Source organism: Pseudorca crassidens, chromosome 12 (assembly GCF_039906515.1).
Source record: "Pseudorca crassidens isolate mPseCra1 chromosome 12, mPseCra1.hap1, whole genome shotgun sequence".
NCBI classification, from domain to species: Eukaryota; Metazoa; Chordata; class Mammalia; order Artiodactyla; family Delphinidae; genus Pseudorca; species Pseudorca crassidens.
Genome location: NC_090307.1, coordinates 64,127,308 through 64,147,258, shown reverse-complemented (window position 1 = coordinate 64,147,258; position 19,951 = coordinate 64,127,308). Strand labels below are relative to the sequence as shown.

The 19,951-nt window shown below is 37.1% G+C and overlaps 1 protein-coding gene and 1 non-coding gene across 5 annotated transcripts; one reads left to right on the top strand and one right to left on the bottom strand.

The window, feature by feature from the left end:
* Window positions 1-88: 88 nt before the first annotated feature.
* Window positions 89-18,498, top strand: CEP76 (centrosomal protein 76). Of its 4 annotated transcripts, XM_067699807.1 has the most exons (12): window positions 93-310; window positions 998-1,153; window positions 2,209-2,290; window positions 2,913-3,137; window positions 4,258-4,443; window positions 6,323-6,420; window positions 7,019-7,147; window positions 9,161-9,349; window positions 12,131-12,297; window positions 13,334-13,667; window positions 15,733-15,950; window positions 16,741-18,498. In XM_067699807.1, the coding sequence occupies exons 1-12, from the start codon at window positions 248-250 to the stop codon at window positions 16,877-16,879; spliced, it is 1,986 nt and encodes a 661-aa protein (XP_067555908.1). In that variant the 5' UTR covers window positions 93-247; the 3' UTR covers window positions 16,880-18,498. The 4 variants fall into 4 exon arrangements, with proteins under 4 accessions (XP_067555909.1, XP_067555911.1, XP_067555908.1 ...); XM_067699808.1 differs by lacking the exon at window positions 7,019-7,147 and having other exon boundaries at window positions 89-310; XM_067699810.1 differs by lacking the exon at window positions 15,733-15,950 and having other exon boundaries at window positions 90-310.
* Window positions 5,350-5,422, bottom strand: TRNAR-CCU (transfer RNA arginine (anticodon CCU)). The gene has a single exon. It is a non-coding gene; the product is annotated as a tRNA-Arg (tRNA).
* Window positions 18,499-19,951: the final 1,453 nt, after the last annotated feature.

The window sequence follows — 19,951 nt, the reverse complement described above, 5'->3', positions numbered from 1 at the left end:
GCGCCGCAGGGAGCCGGCGGGCACCGCGCGGAGGCGGCGGGCGGGGCCGACCGGGGGGCGCTGGCCGAGATGACTGACAGGCGGCGCGGGGGCAGCCCGGCCGCCGTTTGGAAACTGCAGTTGGCGCCGCCAGGTTTCCCCGCCGGCCAGACGCGGCGGCCCGGGAGCGCGCGAGTCGAGCGGTCGCGGGTTCTCGCTCCGCCGCGGAGACGCTGCGGCGGCCGGGGAGCCCGAAGGGGAGCCCAGCATGTCGCTGCCTCCGGAGAAGGCGTCCGAGCTGAAGCAGCTCATCCACCAGCAGCTGAGCAAGGCGAGGCGGGGCGGGCGGCGGGGCCGGGCTGGGGTGGGAGGCAAGCTCTGCGGAGTCGCGTCGAGCACAGCTGTGGGGCAGCAGGCCGTCGCTTCACCGGGGAGGTGGCGGCGGAGGGGCTGCCGGTGCTCTGGAGTGGAAGTGTTGCCGGTCCTTGGGGCTCAGCTGGGGCCCCGCAGCAGCCGCCTCCCGCCCGCCGCGTGCCTGTGCCGAGTGTCGGCGTCTTTCAGCCCCGCCGTGGTCTTGACACGGCATTGTGTCCCCCAGATTCATAAAGGGTCAGTCAGTTAACTCACGGTCACATCTAAAAAGTTGAAAGCTGACACTTAGCCTTTGATCGTCTCCTGCAGGTCTCTACTCTCAAAAAATTGGTTTCGGTTGAGTGTTATTTGTGGGGAAATGCTAGCAAAGGTAATAGATAAGCAGTAGAGCTTATTTTTAGAATTCGTACTAAAAAATTCATCTTTAAACGTGTTTTTCCTTTTAAAAACGTTATCTTTATTCTCAGTGAATTTCGGTGACAGTTTCACATTTATTGTTACTTTAGAGGTCTTTCTGAATTTAGTCTACACTCTCATTATGATTATTTTTTGGGGGGCGGGTCAGTATTTTAGAAAGAGGTTAGCTAGTTGGCAATCTTTGACTGATTTGTAACGTTGTAAGCCGTAATGCGAGTTTTCTGCATAGATGGATGTCCATGGCAGGATAAGAGAAATCCTTGCTGAGACCATACGGGAAGAACTGGCACCTGATCAACAACAGTTATCAACGGAAGATTTGATCAAAGCCCTTAGACGCCGGGGAATCATTGATGATGTGATGAAAGAACTTAATTTTGTTACTGTGAGTAATCTTTTAGAGGAAAAAATTTGAGAGTCTAAGTATATTCTCATGCTTACTGCTGCTCGTAGGGTCCATATTTGGGGCCTCTCCTTTTAGTAAAACTACTTTTTAAATAAGACCATTTTGTCTAGTAATATCCTTGTCTCAAGTATGAGCTACTCTACTCTTGAATGGAGCAGGTAGGATTATGCCTCAGTGAAATTGGAGTTATGGACCTGATTATTCCCTTTGCAGTGAGAGTTTTCTCTTGTTATTTTCTAGGTCTGTAACTTTATATATATTAGTCAAATTAGTTCACTCCAACCTAATTCTTTTTTACTAATATTCTATAATTTTTCTAGATTAAGCTTATTTTTAAAATAAACACATTCTTTTGGCACTGTGTTTTCTAAGATGAACAAATTATCAGTTTCTTTAAGAAAATAATTGTCTGCATAAGAACCTTCAAATCTTTTCATACAAATAGGTCAGTAGTGAGGTGATAGCCTCTCAGTACACAAATTAGTAAGTAGGTCTTCTTTTGAAACTGAGGCAATAATGAGAGACTGTGACCTCAATACCTAGGTAATATATTGTGAAAATTGGATGGACTTCATAATACACCAGGGAATAAGTGTTTTAGTACAGCATCCTTTTTTGGTTTTTGAGGTTTATAAACTCATTTGTTATAAAAATTGACCTAGTAACAGCTTCTGCTGTGTGAATGTGTCACTTCCTTATTAAAATCAGTTCTGGTCCTGGTGGAATCACAAGCCGGATGTTATATGAGGTTTGGAGAAAATTTAACCTTTTGTAAAGTGTTAAGAATTTGTTTTAGCATTCTGTGGACATGGCTTGAACATTAATTCCTTCGTGTTAGACTTTAGGAGTGACCAGTTGCATTACTGTTTTGGCAGGCTTTTCATTATTTTAACTATGCTAGGAAAGTAAGGACATTTTGAGGGGATTTTATCCTATCTACTTTTGGTTCAGTTCTTAGTCCCATTATTGGCATTTCCTTGCTTAACTATAATTTTTGTTTTCTAATTTGTTTTGATTTTTTTCTGCCATTCTAGGATAATGTTGATCAAGAACTCCCTTCCTCTCCAGAACAACCTGTTGGCTTTACTGACAGACAATCAACGTTGTTAAAAAAAAGTATGTATATTTCTTTTTAACATTAATTTAGTGTGGATAGTACTGCATATTGATGGGCTGTACTGTTTGGTATTTGATAGAAAACATTTCGATTTTTTTTTTCCAGAATGAGATACTTATATTTTTGTGATTAATCATCCAAAAAACTTAGATTCTATTTTGCATGAAGTATATCAGAAGATTTAATGTATAGCTGGGTGGAAGCAAAAACAGGACCACCTGTTTCTCATATTTTATTAATATATCTTATAAATTGTACAGCCTTGCTTTTTTAATGGCAATGTAATTATCTAACAAGTATACTAGCTGAGTTGGTAATTGACTGAATTGCTTTGTGGAGGTGAAGGAATGTTGGATAATCAACTAAAAAATAAAGGTATCCTAAACCTTGGCTCTGACTCCTTTCTAGCTGGGAGAAAGTAGCCAGAGTGTAAATTCAGAAAAAGATATCGTATTGGGTATCTTTTCTTCGCGGGGTACACAGGGGCCTGGTATCTAGTAAATATGTTACTCTTTATTTAGTCTTTGGTTTTATTTCTGTCAAGTTATTATTTCCTATTGTCTTGATCACATTGCTTAAGTTAATTGGCAGTTTCCTCATATATATTGCTACACTTTACAGCTAATATTGATCCAACACGGAGGTATCTTTACCTTCAGGTTTTGGGTGGAAAAGCTTTCTTGGAACATCTGCAAGAACCTGAGCCTTTACCAGGACAAGCTTGTTCAACCTTTACTTTATGTTTACATTTTCGAAACCAACGTTTTCGTTCTAAACCTGTTCCATGTGCCTGTGAACCAGATTTTCATGACGGCTTTTTACTTGAAGTACACAGAGAAAATTTAGGTAAGGAGCAATAATAAATTGCCATTTAATTTTGTAAATCTTTGTTAGGTTTTATTGCAGTACAACTTCTGCAATAAACAACTTCTGCTTAAGGAGAGATTTATAATGGATGAATCTCCCAGTCTTTTGTTTTATTTTTTTTCCCTCGCTGCTTTTTTCTACTTAAACTACTTACACCTACCTTCTTGCTTTATTTTTTGCAAATTAGTTTTCCCTGAATATTATTTTTTGACTGTTTTAATGGTTGGTTCTTTAGTAATAAAAATTTAAATGCTTGTTAGGTGGAGAATGAGACAGGATCCTTCTCATTTATGAAAGATGGCTAGATTTATGATGTCACATAACTTTTACAATCAAAGTTTAGATGTGAATCTATTACTCATTTTTATGACTTTAAAATTATGATGCTTGATTACTGTAATTATTTTACATTGTTTCTTTCTGTAAAGGTATCTTACATATTTTAGTTGTCAGTATCAAAATCTTTATAACGTATTTGTAAACTTAACAGTTTTATAATTATACGTTCAGAATTTTAGATTACTGAGATGGCTAATGCACTACTAAAATTTTGTTACTTTTTACCCGGTGAAAAATGTTACCTTAATAAGGCAGTTAATGGCTTAAATTGCTAGCTCCAAGGTGCTGGATATTTCAGTTTTGTGTAGGTAATACAGTGGTTGTTTCTAGAGGCTTTGGGATAAAGGTATTTTATTCCTAAAATACCTTTATTAAAGGGGAATAATGGTATAATGGTACCTTTATTAAAGGGAAATATTAAAGGGGAATGTTGACATATTTGAAGGCCTTTTATTGTGGTAGCATATATTATTTATGTACTTTTGAAGAGCAGACTTACCTCTTAGAGGTCAGAAAACACCAATATGCATTAAGTAACTAAGTAACTTGTCACAGTTCCCCCAGTCCTCTCAAAAGTTAGTGATACAAATAGGACTGTACTTTTATTCCCAGTCTGTGTAGCATGCTTCCTGAGGCATTGCCAACTTGCTCTGTTTGATTTTATTTGTTTATTATTAGTATCCTTTTCAATGAATGTATTCTTTTACATTGGTCTAACTGGATATGTAATGTGGTGTAATTTTTTTGTTTATGTTACTAGGTGATGGAACTAGAATGGCTGATTCAACAACAATGTTATCAATAAGTGACCCAGTTCATATGGTGCTAATCAAAACAGACATATTTGCCGAGACCACTTTAGTAGCATCCTATTTTCTTGAATGGCGATCGGTTTTGGGCTCAGAAAATGGAGTGACCAATCTTACTGTGGAACTTATGGGTGTAGGTATGATGATTAATATCACTGTTACCTTTTTATAGCCACAGTTGGTTTGTAAATACATTTTACATTTTAAAAATGCCTTTGTAAGCCAAGGGGGAAACATGTAAAAAGAGTTTCATTGGAATTACAGTGGTTCTGTAATTACAGTTCTATAATTAACAGTTACAGAACTTCACAGTCACTCTGGCCTTGTCTAAAGGAAAAAAATTTTTTTTCTGTGAGATGCATAAAGAAATCTTGACGGTTTTTTTCCTCCAAATTTATTTGCTATAAAGAAAGTTAAGATTCTTCACACACACACGAACGCACTCACCCATACGTGACAACCTCCATCCTAGCACAGCCCAGAGTACTGCGCATCCCATCAGGGCCAGGGCCTTCCTGTACCAGCGGTTCTTGCAGAACATGGAGTAGGTATTCTTCTAACCTTTTACAGGTGGGAAAGGGGCTCAAAGAAGGGCTAATTTGCTCAATGTCAGTATCAATTGTAGTATTGTTTGAGAACGGAGATGGTACCTGTCTTGTCACCATTGTTTTCCTGGACTCTTGCATGCTACCTGATACGTAATACATATTTGCTAGTGGAATGAAAAACAAAATAAAACCTGCACTGTTTTAAACACTACATATTATGCAATTACTGGGTTGATCAAAAAGATCTTATGGAAAAACCTGGACGAACCTTTTGGCCGACCCAATACTTGTGGTATTGAAATTTGGTTACAGATTTAAACTTGGCCAGTGGACAATAGAGCTTTAGTAATTTAGATTTTGATAAGTTAGAACCCAGAATACGTTTTTCCATAAGTAAATAGTAGGGAGAAAGCTCTATGTAGGAGATTTAAAAAAATATATATCTATTTATTTATTTGGCTGCGCTGGGTCTTAGTTGCAGCGTGCGGGATCTAGTTCCCTGAGCAGGGATTGAACCCGGGGCCCTTGCATTAGGAGTGCAGAGTCTTAACCACTGGACCACCAGGGAAGTCCCAGGATATTTATTCTCAAAAGAGATACCTATTATTTGTTTTCAAATATAGACCTAACACAATAGTCATAGAATGACCTGGAAATTTCTGATTCATCAAAGAAATATTAAATAGTTCTGGTATGAAGTATATTTGTTTTCTAATTCTTTAGATCCAGGCATGGATTAAAAATTTGTATGCACATGTAATGTGAAAAATGGGAAGGGATAAATGGAAATTTACTGTATGTGACAAAATGTATAAATATTTTCTGAGAATGAGGTGTTAACAATTGCTTTGTACTCAGCCATGAAAAGGAATGAAATTGGGTCATTTGTAGAGACGTGGATGGACCTAGGAAGTGTCATACAGAGTGAAGTAAGCCAGAAAGAGGAAAACAAATACCGTGTAATAATGCATATATGCAGAATCTAGAAAAATGGTACAGATGATCTTATTTGCAAAGCAGAAATAGAGACACAGATGTTGAGAACAAATGTATGGATACCAAGGGGGTGGGGGGTGGGAAGAATTGGGAGACTGGGATTGACACATATACATTATTGATACTAAAAAAAAGAAGAAGAAAAAAAACCCAGTTGCTTTGACTTTGTTTTTAATGAAGATAAAAATCAAGAATCATAAATTCTTTAGGTCTGGAAAGTCCTTTAAAATGTGATTTGGAAGCTAAGAAAATAGGTAATCTCCTTATAACTAGATAAAGGCCTTTGAACAAAATAAAAACTAATTTGATTTGGTTCATTTTTAATATGAATATTAAAGATGACATTAAATATTATCTTTATTTCATGTAAGTGGTAAAGTACAAAAATTCTTAAATTATTTTGGTTGAACTTTGACTGACTAAATATATATAGTATTAAAACTTCTGAAGTTACATTTATTTACATTTACAGGCACAGAATCAAAAGTTTCTGTGGGAATTTTAAATATAAAACTTGAGATGTACCCACCACTCAATCAAACATTATCTCAGGAAGTAGTGAACACACAGGTAAATAATCCTGAATTTCTCTTCTTTGTGTGTGTGTTTTCATAGTAGTATATTTACCTGTTAATTGTAGAAAGTGTTCTCTTTTTAGAAAATTATCATTTGTTAGTTTTAAGCAAGAGAAGGACAATATGAATCATTATTTAAAAATTTTTGTCTGGGGTCAAAAATGGTGGCTCTGGGGCTTCCCTCGTGGCGCAGTGGTTGAGAGTCCGCCTGCCGATGCAGGGGACATGGGTTCGTGCCCCGGTCGGGGAGGATCCCACATGCCGTGGAGAAGCTGGGCCTGTGAGCCATGGCCGCTGAGCCTGCACGTCCGGAGCCTGTGCTCCGCAGCAGGAGAGGCCACAACAGTGAGAGGCCCGCATACCTCAAAAAAAAAAAAAAAAAATGGTGGCTCTGACTACTGTATGGAGACTGGATTGTCCTGGGAGGTGTGAGAACAGGGAGACCAGTTAGGAGGCCCTTACAGACAAGCGATGGTGGTGTCTTCGATTAGGGTACTGGTAACGATGGAGGAAATGCAGAGATTTGTTACATATTTGAAGTAATTAATTAAGCAGAATGAATGTAAATTGATATATATTTTTTAAATTTCAAGCTTGCTTTGGAACGTCAGAAAACTGCAGAGAAAGAGCGTTTATTTCTTGTGTATGCTAAGCAGTGGTGGAGAGAATATTTGCAAATTCGACCCTCACACAATTCACGGCTGGTTAAGATTTTTGCACAGGTTTGTAAGTTGTATGAGAAAAGCTTCACACCTGTATTTGAGATTTACTGTTGTAAATGTAAATTTCATTTAACTTGAATTTGTAAAATGTATTTATTCCAGACAAATGAAAGTTTATTTATAAAATAGAATGCTGAATTTGTAGTACTCTTACAGTAGTAAGTAGGTGAGTGACATAACACAATCTTTGTTTTATTTTGGTTTTCTTTTTCAATTGTTTTTCTAAACCTTTTTTGAATATATTTGATTTAAATTAGATGAAAACTCATTTTGTTTAACTTGGAGTGTGTCCTTGATAGATACTTTGTACTAAATAATTAAGTACTGGGACACTTTGCAATTTATATATAAATTCAACTTTCATGTGCAGAATTGGGAGTGTAGGCATGTATTTTTTTGTTAGGGTACTTTTTTAAGGCAAACAATATTGCATGTAATAATTTTATTTAACCCATATCTCTAAGCTGGTGATCAGCAATATTTTACAGCAATTTAGTTATGTATCTCTGCCTCTGTTGTTTATTTTTATTATAATTTAAAAATATTTATTTATTTTTATTTGGCTGTGCCAGGTCTTAGTTGGGCACGCGGGATCTTTAGTTGTAGCATGTGGGATCTAGTTCCCTAACCAGGGATCGAACCTGGGCCCTCTGCATTGGGAGCGCAGAGTCTTAAATGCTGGACCACCAGGGAAGTCCCTCTGCCGCTACTTTTTCTGTATTCTAAGCCCATTTTCTCTTATTAATGAACCAACATAAGATAAATGATCACATCCATTTTTTTTTTTTTACAGCTTCTGAGGAACCATTCAAATATTTTATATGTATTCAGCCTCGAGTAGGTGCTTTCATAGGAGTATAGTGTATTTTGGGTAGTATTTCTCAGATCCTATACATTTGTCTAGCTTTAACCTACATTCCCTAGATTTTAGAACAGACTAAAAATGGTTCAGTTTCTAGGTGAGGAGCTTGAGAATGGGAAACCTAGTTGACTGGTGGTGGAAATGCGGGAAGTGGCTTCTGACTTTCCAATAGCGTTGTCTATACGTTAAATGACTGGGCAGGTGACGTCAGGACAAGGGTGAAGAGAAACCAGTTGAGGTATAACTGGCTCCCTGCTGTCTATATAGTCTAGGGTGCGGTTATTCACTGCCCTGTGAATCCCGGACCAGAGGGGGGACCTGCACAGGGAGGGAGGGAGGAAGTGGATCAGAGAAATGGCACAGGGAAGAACTGAATAATGTCCTGTTGTGTATACATACACACCACACCTTCTTTATCCATTCACCCCTTGATGGACACTTAGGTGTTTCCATAACTTGGCCGTTATGAATAATGCTGCAGTGACCTGGGATGGGTGTGTAGGTATCTCTTTGAGATGCTGATTTCAGTAGCTTTGGATGTACATCCAGGAGTCGGATTGCTGGGTCGTACGATGGTTTAAGTTCTTACTGTCACAGGCTTTGGAGTCACATGGCTCAGTGTTTGAATCCTGGCTCTGTTGTGTAATAGCTGTAGCTTCAGTTTCTTTAACTTTATTTATTTATTATTGTATTTATTTATTTTTGGCTGCGTCGGGTCTTCGTTGCTGTGCGCCAGCTTTCTCTAGTTGCAGCGAGCGGAGGCTATTCTTCGTTGCAGTGTGTGGGCTTCTCATTGTGGTGGCTTCTCTAGTTGCAGAGCATGGGCTCTAGGTGTGTGGGCTTAAGTAGTTGTGGCATGAGGGCTCAGTAGTTGTGGCACGAGGGCTCAGTAGTTGTGGCACATGGGCTTAGTTGCTCTGCATGTAGCTTCAGTTTCTTTATTGATGAAATGAAAATAATAAGAGATGTTATGAGGATTAAAAGAAAAATTGCAGGCACAACACTCAGTAGCCTAGTGCTGCATGTCAGGTGAGCACTCAAGAAGTGGTGTCCAGAATTACTTCCTCTTATTAAAGTATTCTAAGAAAAAGTGTTAAAATTGGGAATGATTAACCTGTCATTACAGATAATGTTTTCCCCTTCTCCTCCAGGATGAAAATGGGATAAATAGACCAGTCTGTTCTTATGTTAAACCACTTCGAGCTGGGAGGCTTCTGGATACTCCAAGGCAAGCAGCAAGATTTGTTAATGTCCTTGGTTATGAAAGAGCCCCTGTTATCGGAGGAGGAGGTAAACAGGAACAGTGGTGCACTCTGCTGGCCTTTCTCTGTAGAAACAAGGTATCCTACACACATAATAGAACTAAAAACCAGTACATCATAGTTATTGTGAGTTTATGGTATATTTGTAAAAGAATTAACTTCGGAAAAAAGTACGTATTGTCAATTTGAACAAGTCACGATCTTGTTTTCATCATTTTCCTTAACATTTAAATGTCAGTACATTAAAAAAAAAAAAACTTCACGGGATTCCCTGGTGGTGCAGTGGTTGAGAGTCCGCCTGCCGATGCAGAGGACATGGGTTTGTGCCCTGGTCCGGGAGGATCCCACATGCCGCGGAGCGGCTGGGCCCGTGAGCCATGGCCGCTGAGCCTGCGCGTCCGGAGCCTGTGCTCCGCAACGGGAGAGGCCACAGCGGTGAGAGGCCCGCGTACTGCAAAAAAACAAAAAAACAAAAAAAAACTTCACATCTTTATTTTCTCAAGTAATTTCTTATTTAACATAATGTGATTTTTGTGAGGTGTAGGGACCTACAAGCACTATAGTGTCAGAAACCAAGGTGGAGAGGTAAACAGTGAATTAGATATAGCACCAAGACCAGAACCATGGTCTTTTAGTACTATTTATGGGTTAAAATTTGCTTAGATGGTACTTTATTTATTTATTTTTTGCGGTACGCGGGCCTCTCCCATTGCGGAGCACAGGCTCCAGACGCGCAGGCTCAGCGGCCATGGCTCACGGGCCCAGCCGCTCCGCGGCATGTGCGATCTTCCCGGACCGGGGCACGAACCCGTGTCCCCTGCATCGGCAGGCGGACTCTCAACCACTGCGCCACCAGGGAAGCCCGGTACTTTTTTTTTTTAAAAGAGAAAATGGCAGTTACAAATTGAATATGGAAAAAAAAATGTTGGATTGCACGGTATTTAGTTCCAAATATAAGTATATATTTAAGAATTTGTGTATATATATTGATGTTGAACGTAAATGATTTCAGTAAGCTAGTTTTATATATTATGGTATATTTTCTAATTTTCTGTGTTCTAAAATTTTGATGATATTATGAAAACAAGACTATCTTTAGCATTCCAACTCTGTTGAAACACAACAGAAAATATAAATTTCTTTAATGTATTATTGCTTTGAAATAATTTTTAGTCTGAAGTTGTGTAAATAGTACATATGGGTATTCACAAGGCAAAGCTTATACATTGGAAGAAACCATTTAGATTAGAGATTGATTTGTCAATTGGAAAGCTTTTTAAAGACAATTGAAAACAGTTAAACATTACTTATCAAAAAAATTATTTTGATTTATTCCCAAGTTGTAGTTCCCAGAAGTTGTATGTATGGATTTAAACTTAAAATAAAAATTTCAAATATAGTAGGAATGGTACATATTTTAAATTATTATCTAAATAATTCTTTTGTAAAACAAATAATCACCCCCTTTGATTCTCTGTTTTATTTTCTTTACCTGAGTTTATTTGAAGAGATAGCACAGCTTGACTTAGAAGTTTGAAAATTACTTAAAATATTTTTCTTGCACAAACAATAGCTTTACAACAGTAAAGGTGAAATTTCACCCATAATTCTATTTTTCATCTATTTTATATTTTTATGTTTCTCTCCTGTGTATATATGATTTTTCCATAATTATAATTGATATAAGTAAAATTTTGTGCCCTGCTTTTATAAATTAGCATTATGTTTTGAACATTTTCCTATGTGTTGCTACAGTCATTATGATCTCCATCTTTTAATGGCTGAATAAAGTTTTCATGAGTTGATATACAAAATCTACTTAACTGTTTTGTTGTCATAGGATCTGTTTTGCCATCATAGGAACTGTTTCTTTTGGCTAAGTTAGGCTTGCTTCCAATTTTTTTGATATCACTGCGAATGAATTTTTGCATTGAATGTCTTTGGTTATATTGTTATTTTGAAATTTTTTTCTAATACAAAATCTCATGTATAGAAATAACTGGGTCTAAAAGGTTGGATATTATATTTTTCAAAAGTCAATTTAACAATTATAAGGTGCTATTTGTTTTATTATTGTTAATTAAAAGACAGCAGTGTAGAGCCACTAATGCAAAATTTGGGGGGAAAGAAATCATCCCTCATTCTAACACTGACCTCAATAGTTATTTTTGCTTTTGTATATTACCTGTAGTCCTACACTTAAATATCTTCATATAATTATAGCCTTACTGTTTAATTAATTTTAATACTTTTTTCACAGAAAATATCAGATATTTTCTCTTATTTTTGTTGTTTCATAATTTTTTAAAATTGTGAAAGTAATATAACATTATCAAAGAGAGTTTAGACAAGAGAAGGGGAAACTATATATATATAATCTACGCTAATTGTAGCTATTGTTGGTGTTCTGTTGTTCTTTTATCCAATCATTTTTTTCTATGTATGTATTTCCTTAAAACGATCATGTATAGATACTTTAATTCATTGTTTTAATTTAAGTTTGAGTATTTTCCTGTTTATTTTCATTTCCTACTATATGATTTGTCAGCTTGTGCGTTCATGCCCTTTAGCTATTTATCTTTAAATTCTTACTGCTTTCCTTCTATGTTGTATGAGTTTTTTATAAACTTTGGAATCTTAGAGTGTACATATTATGACTATCAGATTTGTAGGCACTGACTTTGTAAAATAGGTGCTTTTAAAATTTGTATGTTCTTTTTTTCCCTCATTGTTTTAGCTTAACACTGGACTAATGATTAAAAGTGAAAATTTAATAATACTTTTTATTTGCAATTTTGTATTTAAAGAGGAAACAATATGAAGGAGTAAATAGTTAATTTTACTTCCTTTCATTTCCAGGGAGACTGTGAAGACCATGCCAACCTCCTGTGCAGCCTCCTTCTCGGATATGGGCTGGAAGCCTTTGTCTGTGTCGGGACAAAGGCCAAGGGAGTGTCCCACGCGTGGGTTATGACGTGTGGGACTGATGGAACCATCACTTTTTGGGAGAGTTTAACAGGACACAGGTTTGTCAACTAAGTTTATAAGGATATTAACATGAGGGTGTAAATGTTGTAAACTATAGGTTCTTTGTTTGTATTGATGATACTCAAAGACACGTATTGATAATTTTGGTTATGTAAAAAATTACTTCAAGTAAGATAGCTAGGAACTAAACTCTAAGAAAATTTGTACACCTAAAATGTTCTTTACCAACATGATATTAATAAAAAATGAATTATGTTTATTTTTAATTTTGTGTAATTGGCTTATGTTTCATCTTTTCTTTTCTTTTTGGCCGTGCGTGCCACGTGGCATGCGGGATCTTAGTTCCCCGAGAAGGGATTAAACCGCGCCCCCTGAAGTGGAAGTGTGGAGTCTTAACCACTGGACCACCAGGGATGTCCTGGCATATGTTTTTCCTGATGATCGTCCCTAAGCCTAAAAATAAATACAAGTTGTAAATCATTTCTTTTGAAAATTTGATGTGGTTACCAACTCTGTGTTGGTAAATCCACTGTACTTTTTTTCAGTGTCATCAGATTTTGAAAGAGCGAAATGTTCCCTCCTTCCTGGAACATTCTCTTCCTTAGCTTCTCTCGTAGCACTGTGTTTCAGTTTTCATTATTCCTCTTTGGCTGTTCTCTGTTTTCCTTCATTTTATCTTCAAATGTGAGAGTTCCTGAAGGCACAGCCCTGGGCCCTCTTCTCATTTTCCTGGGTTTTCTTTTTCCTTGGTTGATAATCATTTTAATTAGTTGTACCTAAAAATGTGTAAATAAATTATTTTGTTATATGATAAATGTTTTTGATCTTAATGCTATACACAGAATATGTTCTTGTGTTAAAGGAATAAAATTGGTTCTATATCATAAGATGTGCCATACAGTTAACATAGAATAATCAAATTGTGGAAATAGAAGAAAGAAAAACAAGTATTAAACTGTACTCTTGGGAAATAGTTATGACCTTAAGTGTTAGAATAATTTTTTTCCTCAATAAGCTGCTGTTGTCTTATTTTTTAAGTTCTTATTATATAAAATTATGATTAACCTTTTTTAGGTACCTCCACAAACCTACGAGTCCTGATGAGCCTTCAGCTGCTGAACAGCCCAAACCGTTGTACCCGTATAGAACAATCGGTTGTGTTTTCAATCATCAGATGTTCCTGGGAAACTGTCAGCCCTCTGACTCAGTAGAAAGCTGTGTATTTGATTTGAATGATGAGTCCAAATGGAAACCCATGAGTGAGGAAGCAATTAAATCCGTTTGTGCTCCAGGGGCCACCACGTCCCTCCCTCCCTTCCCTCCGCTGTGTGCGTCCACGATCGATGCTTCGGTAACAAGCAATGAAATTGAAATGCAGCTCAGGCTACTCGTGTCGGAACACAGGAAGGTAATTAACACTGATGTTTGTGCTTTCCTGCAGTTTTTTCATTTGTTTATGTATTTAATAATTTGGGGGGCATGTAAAATAGTGCCAATCAATATTCTAGCCCTAAACAAAGCAAATTCAATCCCTTCCTTTATGAAGCTTGTAGTTTTGAAAATCATGAGAATAAAGTTCTGAGATTCAAAAATTTCTAAACTCACCAATACTTCGAGAATTTATTGCTTCCTTCTAGAAATGAAGAACGGTGGACTTGTTCAGACTTTTGTGAATTTGGATTTCCTCTTTTTAAAGTACTTATATCATTCCCCATTGAAAATATTGGGTTAATTTTTTTCATATTCATTTTTTTCCAGGTTTGTTTAGTTTGTTTTGTTTTTCTATTACATTAAAGTAGGTAGATGTAAGATGGTATCCTCGTTGTGTCTTTAATTTGCATTTCCCTGATTGCTGATGAGATCAAGTTTCTTATTAGTCATTTAGATTTCTTTTGTAAAGGGCCTTAAAGGAAACATAAAAAGAACTAATCATAAAGGAAAAGATTAGTATATTTTAAGAACTTATTTTAAGAACTTATGTTCGTCAAAAGAAATCATTAAGAGAGTGAAAAAGCAGCCTTGGGAAAAGTTATTTGCCACACATATAACCAACAAAAGACTAGAGTCCAAAACTTCTACAGAAGATTGATTTCTAATTCACCTTTTGGGATTCCCTAGTAGACTCCCCACCTTGGGTGAGCCCTGATACTCATGTTCCTTGAGACCATCAAAGGCAAGCTGATTATCAAGCATGTTCTCTGGGCTCCCAATTACTCTTAGCTTTGGCCTCTAAAATCTTACCTACTTGCCAACTCCTCAAAGCATTTAGGAATATGTTTTGGGAAGTATTTAATGTGGCATCTGTAGTGTGTTTGCAGCAATAGGTGGGTCAGGGCCCCAGCTCACTGCACTGCTGGAAGCCAAAGCCCCTGACTTGTGCCCTCCATTGCTTGTATTGCCTTTTAGTTTTCTTAGCTCCTGTTCACAAATGAAACCGATATTTTATTACATTGTAAGAGTTACTTTGTATAGAAAAAGAAAACAAAACTGAGCTGGATGCCATTGATGATCACTAGCTAAGTTAATGGTGTCTGTAAACCAGCAAGTGGGATTCGGAGGAAAAGTATAGGTGATCATAGACCTTGGAATCACTTGAAACCAGTTGTAACTGAATGTGAAATTAGATCTGTTATGATAATCAAAATATTTAGAATTTTGAGTTTGTTTGTAACATTAAAAAAAAATCACGTGTCTAGATAGCAATAGTTCATTTGATATTATAAATGACATTAGAATTGCCTTCAACATGTTTTAAGTTCCCTGAGGGCCTAAAGCCTGTGCTCTTCGGTACCTTTTACAGAATAAATGCTTGGTAAATATTTGAGCTTAATTATATATGCAATTGTTTGTTGACTTTTTTCCCATACTACAGTTGAATTTATGGTGGGAGCAATCAAATTAAGCAGATTCAACCTTGCTAAACTCTTTAAAGTTAAATAAAATGTGACCTCAGGGGGCTTCCCTGGTGGCTCAGTGGTTGAGAGTCCGCCTGCCAATGCAGGAGACATGGGTTCGTGCCCCGGTCCGGGAAGATCCCACATGCCGTGGAGCGGCTGGGCCCGTGAGCCATGGCCACTGAGCCTGCGTGTCTGGAGCCTGTGCTCCGCAACGGGAGAGGCCACAGCAGTGAGAGGCCCGCGTACCGCAAAAAAAAAAAAAAAAAAAAAAATGTGACCTCAGAATTCAGTGACACTCTGTCTTCCGCGGTAGGATGATTCCTTATGGTCTTGTGGATATTAAGGAAGTACAGGATTTGGAGCCTTCACTAACATTGCATTGGCCGATTTTTGTTGTTTCTCTAAGAAGTAAAACCTGATACCTGAGGTTCCTTTTATAATTTTTACTTCTGTGTATCCTTATAATAATAGGAAGCTAAGAAAATTATGACAGGTTTTAAAAATCTCTTGGCATACAGTAAAATAATCAATTATTAAAATCAATAAAATAATCGATTTCCCTTTCGATTGCTGTAGGATCTTGGCCTCACTACTGTTTGGGAAGACCAGCTTTCCTATCTCTTATCACCCGCTCTGGCATCTTATGAATTTGAGCGTACAACCAGTATATCTGCGGGCAATGAAGAATTTCAGGACGCCATCAGGAGGGCTGTACCTGATGGTCACACATTTAAAGGGTTCCCGATACACTTTGTGTATAGAAATGCGCGGCGCGCCTTTGCCACATGTCTTCGGTAGGTGGATTGTAACATAGATGTTTCTGACTTAATCTCAGCCATCAGTATGGTTCTCATTTAGGAATGAGTTCAGAGTCACACAGGCAGCTCTTATGATACATCCTTCTGCCACAGGTTGTGATTCATTAGGACCGGAATGTAGCTCTAGAGAGTTCGGGATAATTTTCCCAATGGTTTTGGTGCAATCTAGTTGAGGATCACTGATCTTATATAGCGTCACTTTAAAAATTTATAGACTATGAGGAAATAGTTTATAATTTGAATAGTTTTACCAAAATTATAGAGCCATTGGTAGCAGAGACAGGATTTTTTTTTTTTTTTTCTTTTTTTTTTTTTTGTGGTACACGGGCCTCTCACTGTTGTGGCCTCTCCCGTTGCGGAGCACAGGCTCCGGACACGCAGGCTCAGCGGCCATGGCTCACGGGCCCACCCGCTCCACGGCATGTGGGATCTTCCTGGACCAGGGCACGAACCCACGTCCCCTGCATCGGCAGGCGGACTCTCAGCCACTGCGCCACCAGGGAAGCCCCAGAGACAGGATTTTTAAAAATCTTTTTTTTTAACATCTTTATTGGAGTATAATTGCTTTACAATGGTGTGTTAGTTTCTGCTGTATAACAGGGTGAATCAGCTATACCTATACATATATCCCCGTATCTCCTCCCTCTTGCGTCTCCCTCCCACCCTCCCTATCCCTAAAAATCATTTTAAATACTGACTTTCTTGGGAATAAGAAAGTAAAACCTAAATTCATTTCTTAATTGAATACATTTTCTTTCTTCTGTAGGTCTCCGTTCTGTGAAGAAATAATCTGTTGCCGTGGAGACCAGGTGCGACTGGCAGTTCGTGTCCGAGTGTTTACTTACCCTGAATCTGCATGTGCTGTTTGGATCATGTTTGCTTGTAAATATCGCTCAGTACTATAGGACTAACTAACATTTCTATAAGAATATACCTGTATTTTATTGGAATTTTACACGTTGTATTGATACATTACTAGCTGTTTAGAGGTTCATTATTTTAAAAATCACAGTCTGGCTTGGATGTCATATTTCACTTTTGTATATACCTGACTAATAATGTTTGAAAAAAATCATGATGTGTGTATTTAAAAATTAAGGATGAAAAACTTATATAAATCTGAGTGGAAGTTAGTATAAATTAAGTGTGTATCCTATTTTAATAAATGCTACTTTGTTTATAGGTAGTCAGTAGTTTAAATATGAATATAAAATTTACTCAGTTTTCTTTACATTAGCAGGTAATCAGAACGTTATTTGTCTAAGGGTTTGAGCCATAGTAAAATTAATATGATTATTATTTTTCATAGATTAATGGGATTATTTTATATAAGTTAGGAGACTTTAACTTCACAACAGATTTATTTATTACATAGATGAAAATACATTTTGATGAGTTTACCACTTTTGTGGTTTACCCATAACCATAGGGATATTTGTGGCTTTCCAGAGAGTTATGGGAAGATATGGATGCAGGAGCAGGGAAAAAACTAGTACCAGAAAAGCATAAATATTAGTAACAAAACAAACTGCACTTGAAAGTACACAAATAATTTATAAATATTTGTTAGTTTGATTCATTATAAAAGTGAATTGGGTATTTTAGAAAAAATTTATCATACCCTTTTGTTATGATGTTGAGAAATTGTTTTCTGTAATTAATATTGGCAGTCTGTTGCTGGCTGATTTTCTGTGGTCAGAGGATTCATTACTAGCCTCTCATGGAGTCCGTCTTCTGAAACCACAGTTTTTCTTTCTTTCTTTTTCCCTTTGTGGTAAAAACATCGATGTATATGTGATAAATCTAAATCAGAATTGTGTGTGAGGCTACTGAAAAATAAGCCTCTGTGAGCGCCTCCATGCCGATGTTTGATTTTAAATTGAGCACAGTGAGCGTTGAAGAAAGAGGCTGTAGCAGTTTGACTGTAAGAAGCTGCCTGACGGATTACTTTGCAGGTCCGTCAGCCTCTCTGCACAGCTCTCGGTTCAGTTCCTTCTCCCGCCGGGCTTCTTAGGAAAGTGACTGTGTACTGTTGGCTGTGCAAGTTATTCTTTTCATCACTTTAATTCACCATCACAAATAAGATGATTTAATGTTTTAAAAATTAAAGATATCCTAAAATTTACTTTTTGTTTTATTTTTACATATGATAACTATTTATGATTTCACTTATTTAAAAAATCTGAAAATATCTCTCCTGTATCAATTTTTATTGAAAACAATCAGGAGTTTCTTGAGAGATTGACATGACTTTAGAGGATTAGAGAGATATGAGTTAGACTTTTACTCTGTTGCTGGAATTACTCACAAAGCTATTGACAGAGAAATTGGCTTGTAGTTTTCAACTTCTGGAACAAACTCTTTATGAGGCACGTACTAAGAGGCAGACTGTATAATATATGAGATCAAGGCCGTGTTATCTTTGAGGCTGGGCTTTCTACCTTATTGTGCCAGAGTAACACAGGTACTTGTAATGCGCCTTTGGTGTAAATTCTAAAATAAATTTCCTTTTTATGCACTTTAATAGAGTCTGGCATGAATTAATATTTTCCTTTAAAGATGGTTTATTTCCAAATATTATTTCAGTCCTTTTATCACTAGAATTCTGCTATTCTTCTTACTAATTTTTCTTTTTAAAAATTAAATTTACCTTGTATATTTAGCTCTGTCATAAAAATTGTTTTTCTATTAAAATTGTAAACTTTTTAAAATATAATGCTTATATTGTGTTCTTTTTAAAAAAATATTTATATATTTATTTGGTTGTGCTGGGTTTTTTTTTTTTAATATCTTTATTGGAGTATAATTGCTTTACAGTGGTGTGTTAGTTTCTGCTTTATAACAAAGTGAATCAGCTATACATATATCCCCATATCTCCTCCCTCTTGTGTCTTCCTCCCACCCTCCCTATCCTACCCCTCTAGTTGGTCACAAAGCACCGAGCTGATCTCCCTGTGCTATGCGGCTGCTTCCCACTAGCTATCTATTTTATATTTGGTAGTATATATAAGTCCATGCCACTCTCTCACTTTGTCCCGTGCTGGGTCTTAAGTTGCAGGAGGTGGGCTCCTTTAGTTGCAACTCGCTGACACCTTAGTTGCAGCAGGCAGGCTCCTTAGTTGTGGCATGCGAACTCTTAGTTATGGTATGTATGCATGTGGGATCTAGTTCCCTGGCCAGGGATTGAACCCAGGCCCCGGCCCCCTGCATTGGGAGCGCAGAATCTTAACCACTGCACCACCAGGGAAGTCCCTAATGTGTTCTTTTTGACAATATGTACACTAACATAGTTCTCTCTACATATGTAATATATAATAGGTATATTTATTTCATAGAATATCAGAAACCTAGAAGCTTCATTAGTCAAGCATGAACTTGTTGAATAAAACTTAACTAAATTCAGTTTCAACTAACTGAACACTCCAGGTGCCTTTAAGATATTTTCTAGTATTGAGGTATACATGTTTAGCTATGATCTGCAAAAGCCTCTATAACCTGGCAGTTCTGGAAGGTACACACATTTGAAACCCATTTTTCTACTTCTTAACAAAGATAAGAGTTGAGCCAAATGAACTGAAGGCTTATATCTGAAAATAATATATCTCATAAAGTAGTATCCTGTGCCAGATATCTCACCATTGGAAGACATTAGTTATGAACCATGAATTGCTTAAACTAATTCAAACTTCTGGTTTCATGCTCTACTAAACAAGAAAATAGCTTAGGTTAGACTACAGTTTGCAGTTTCGTAATTTTTTTTTAACTCAGATAACAATTTTTTACTTTCTACTTAAGTAGATAAGTATAGGAGTTAGATCTGTTTTTTAACATGCACCTACCTGTTATATCAATGAAAGTAGCATTGCTTTCCAGCAGTTGGTAGTTAAGAAATCATTTGAGACTAGCCAAAGCGTATGTAAAATCTTAACAAAATAACCAGACACATGAACTAGAAGCCATCCAATTTCGAAGAACCT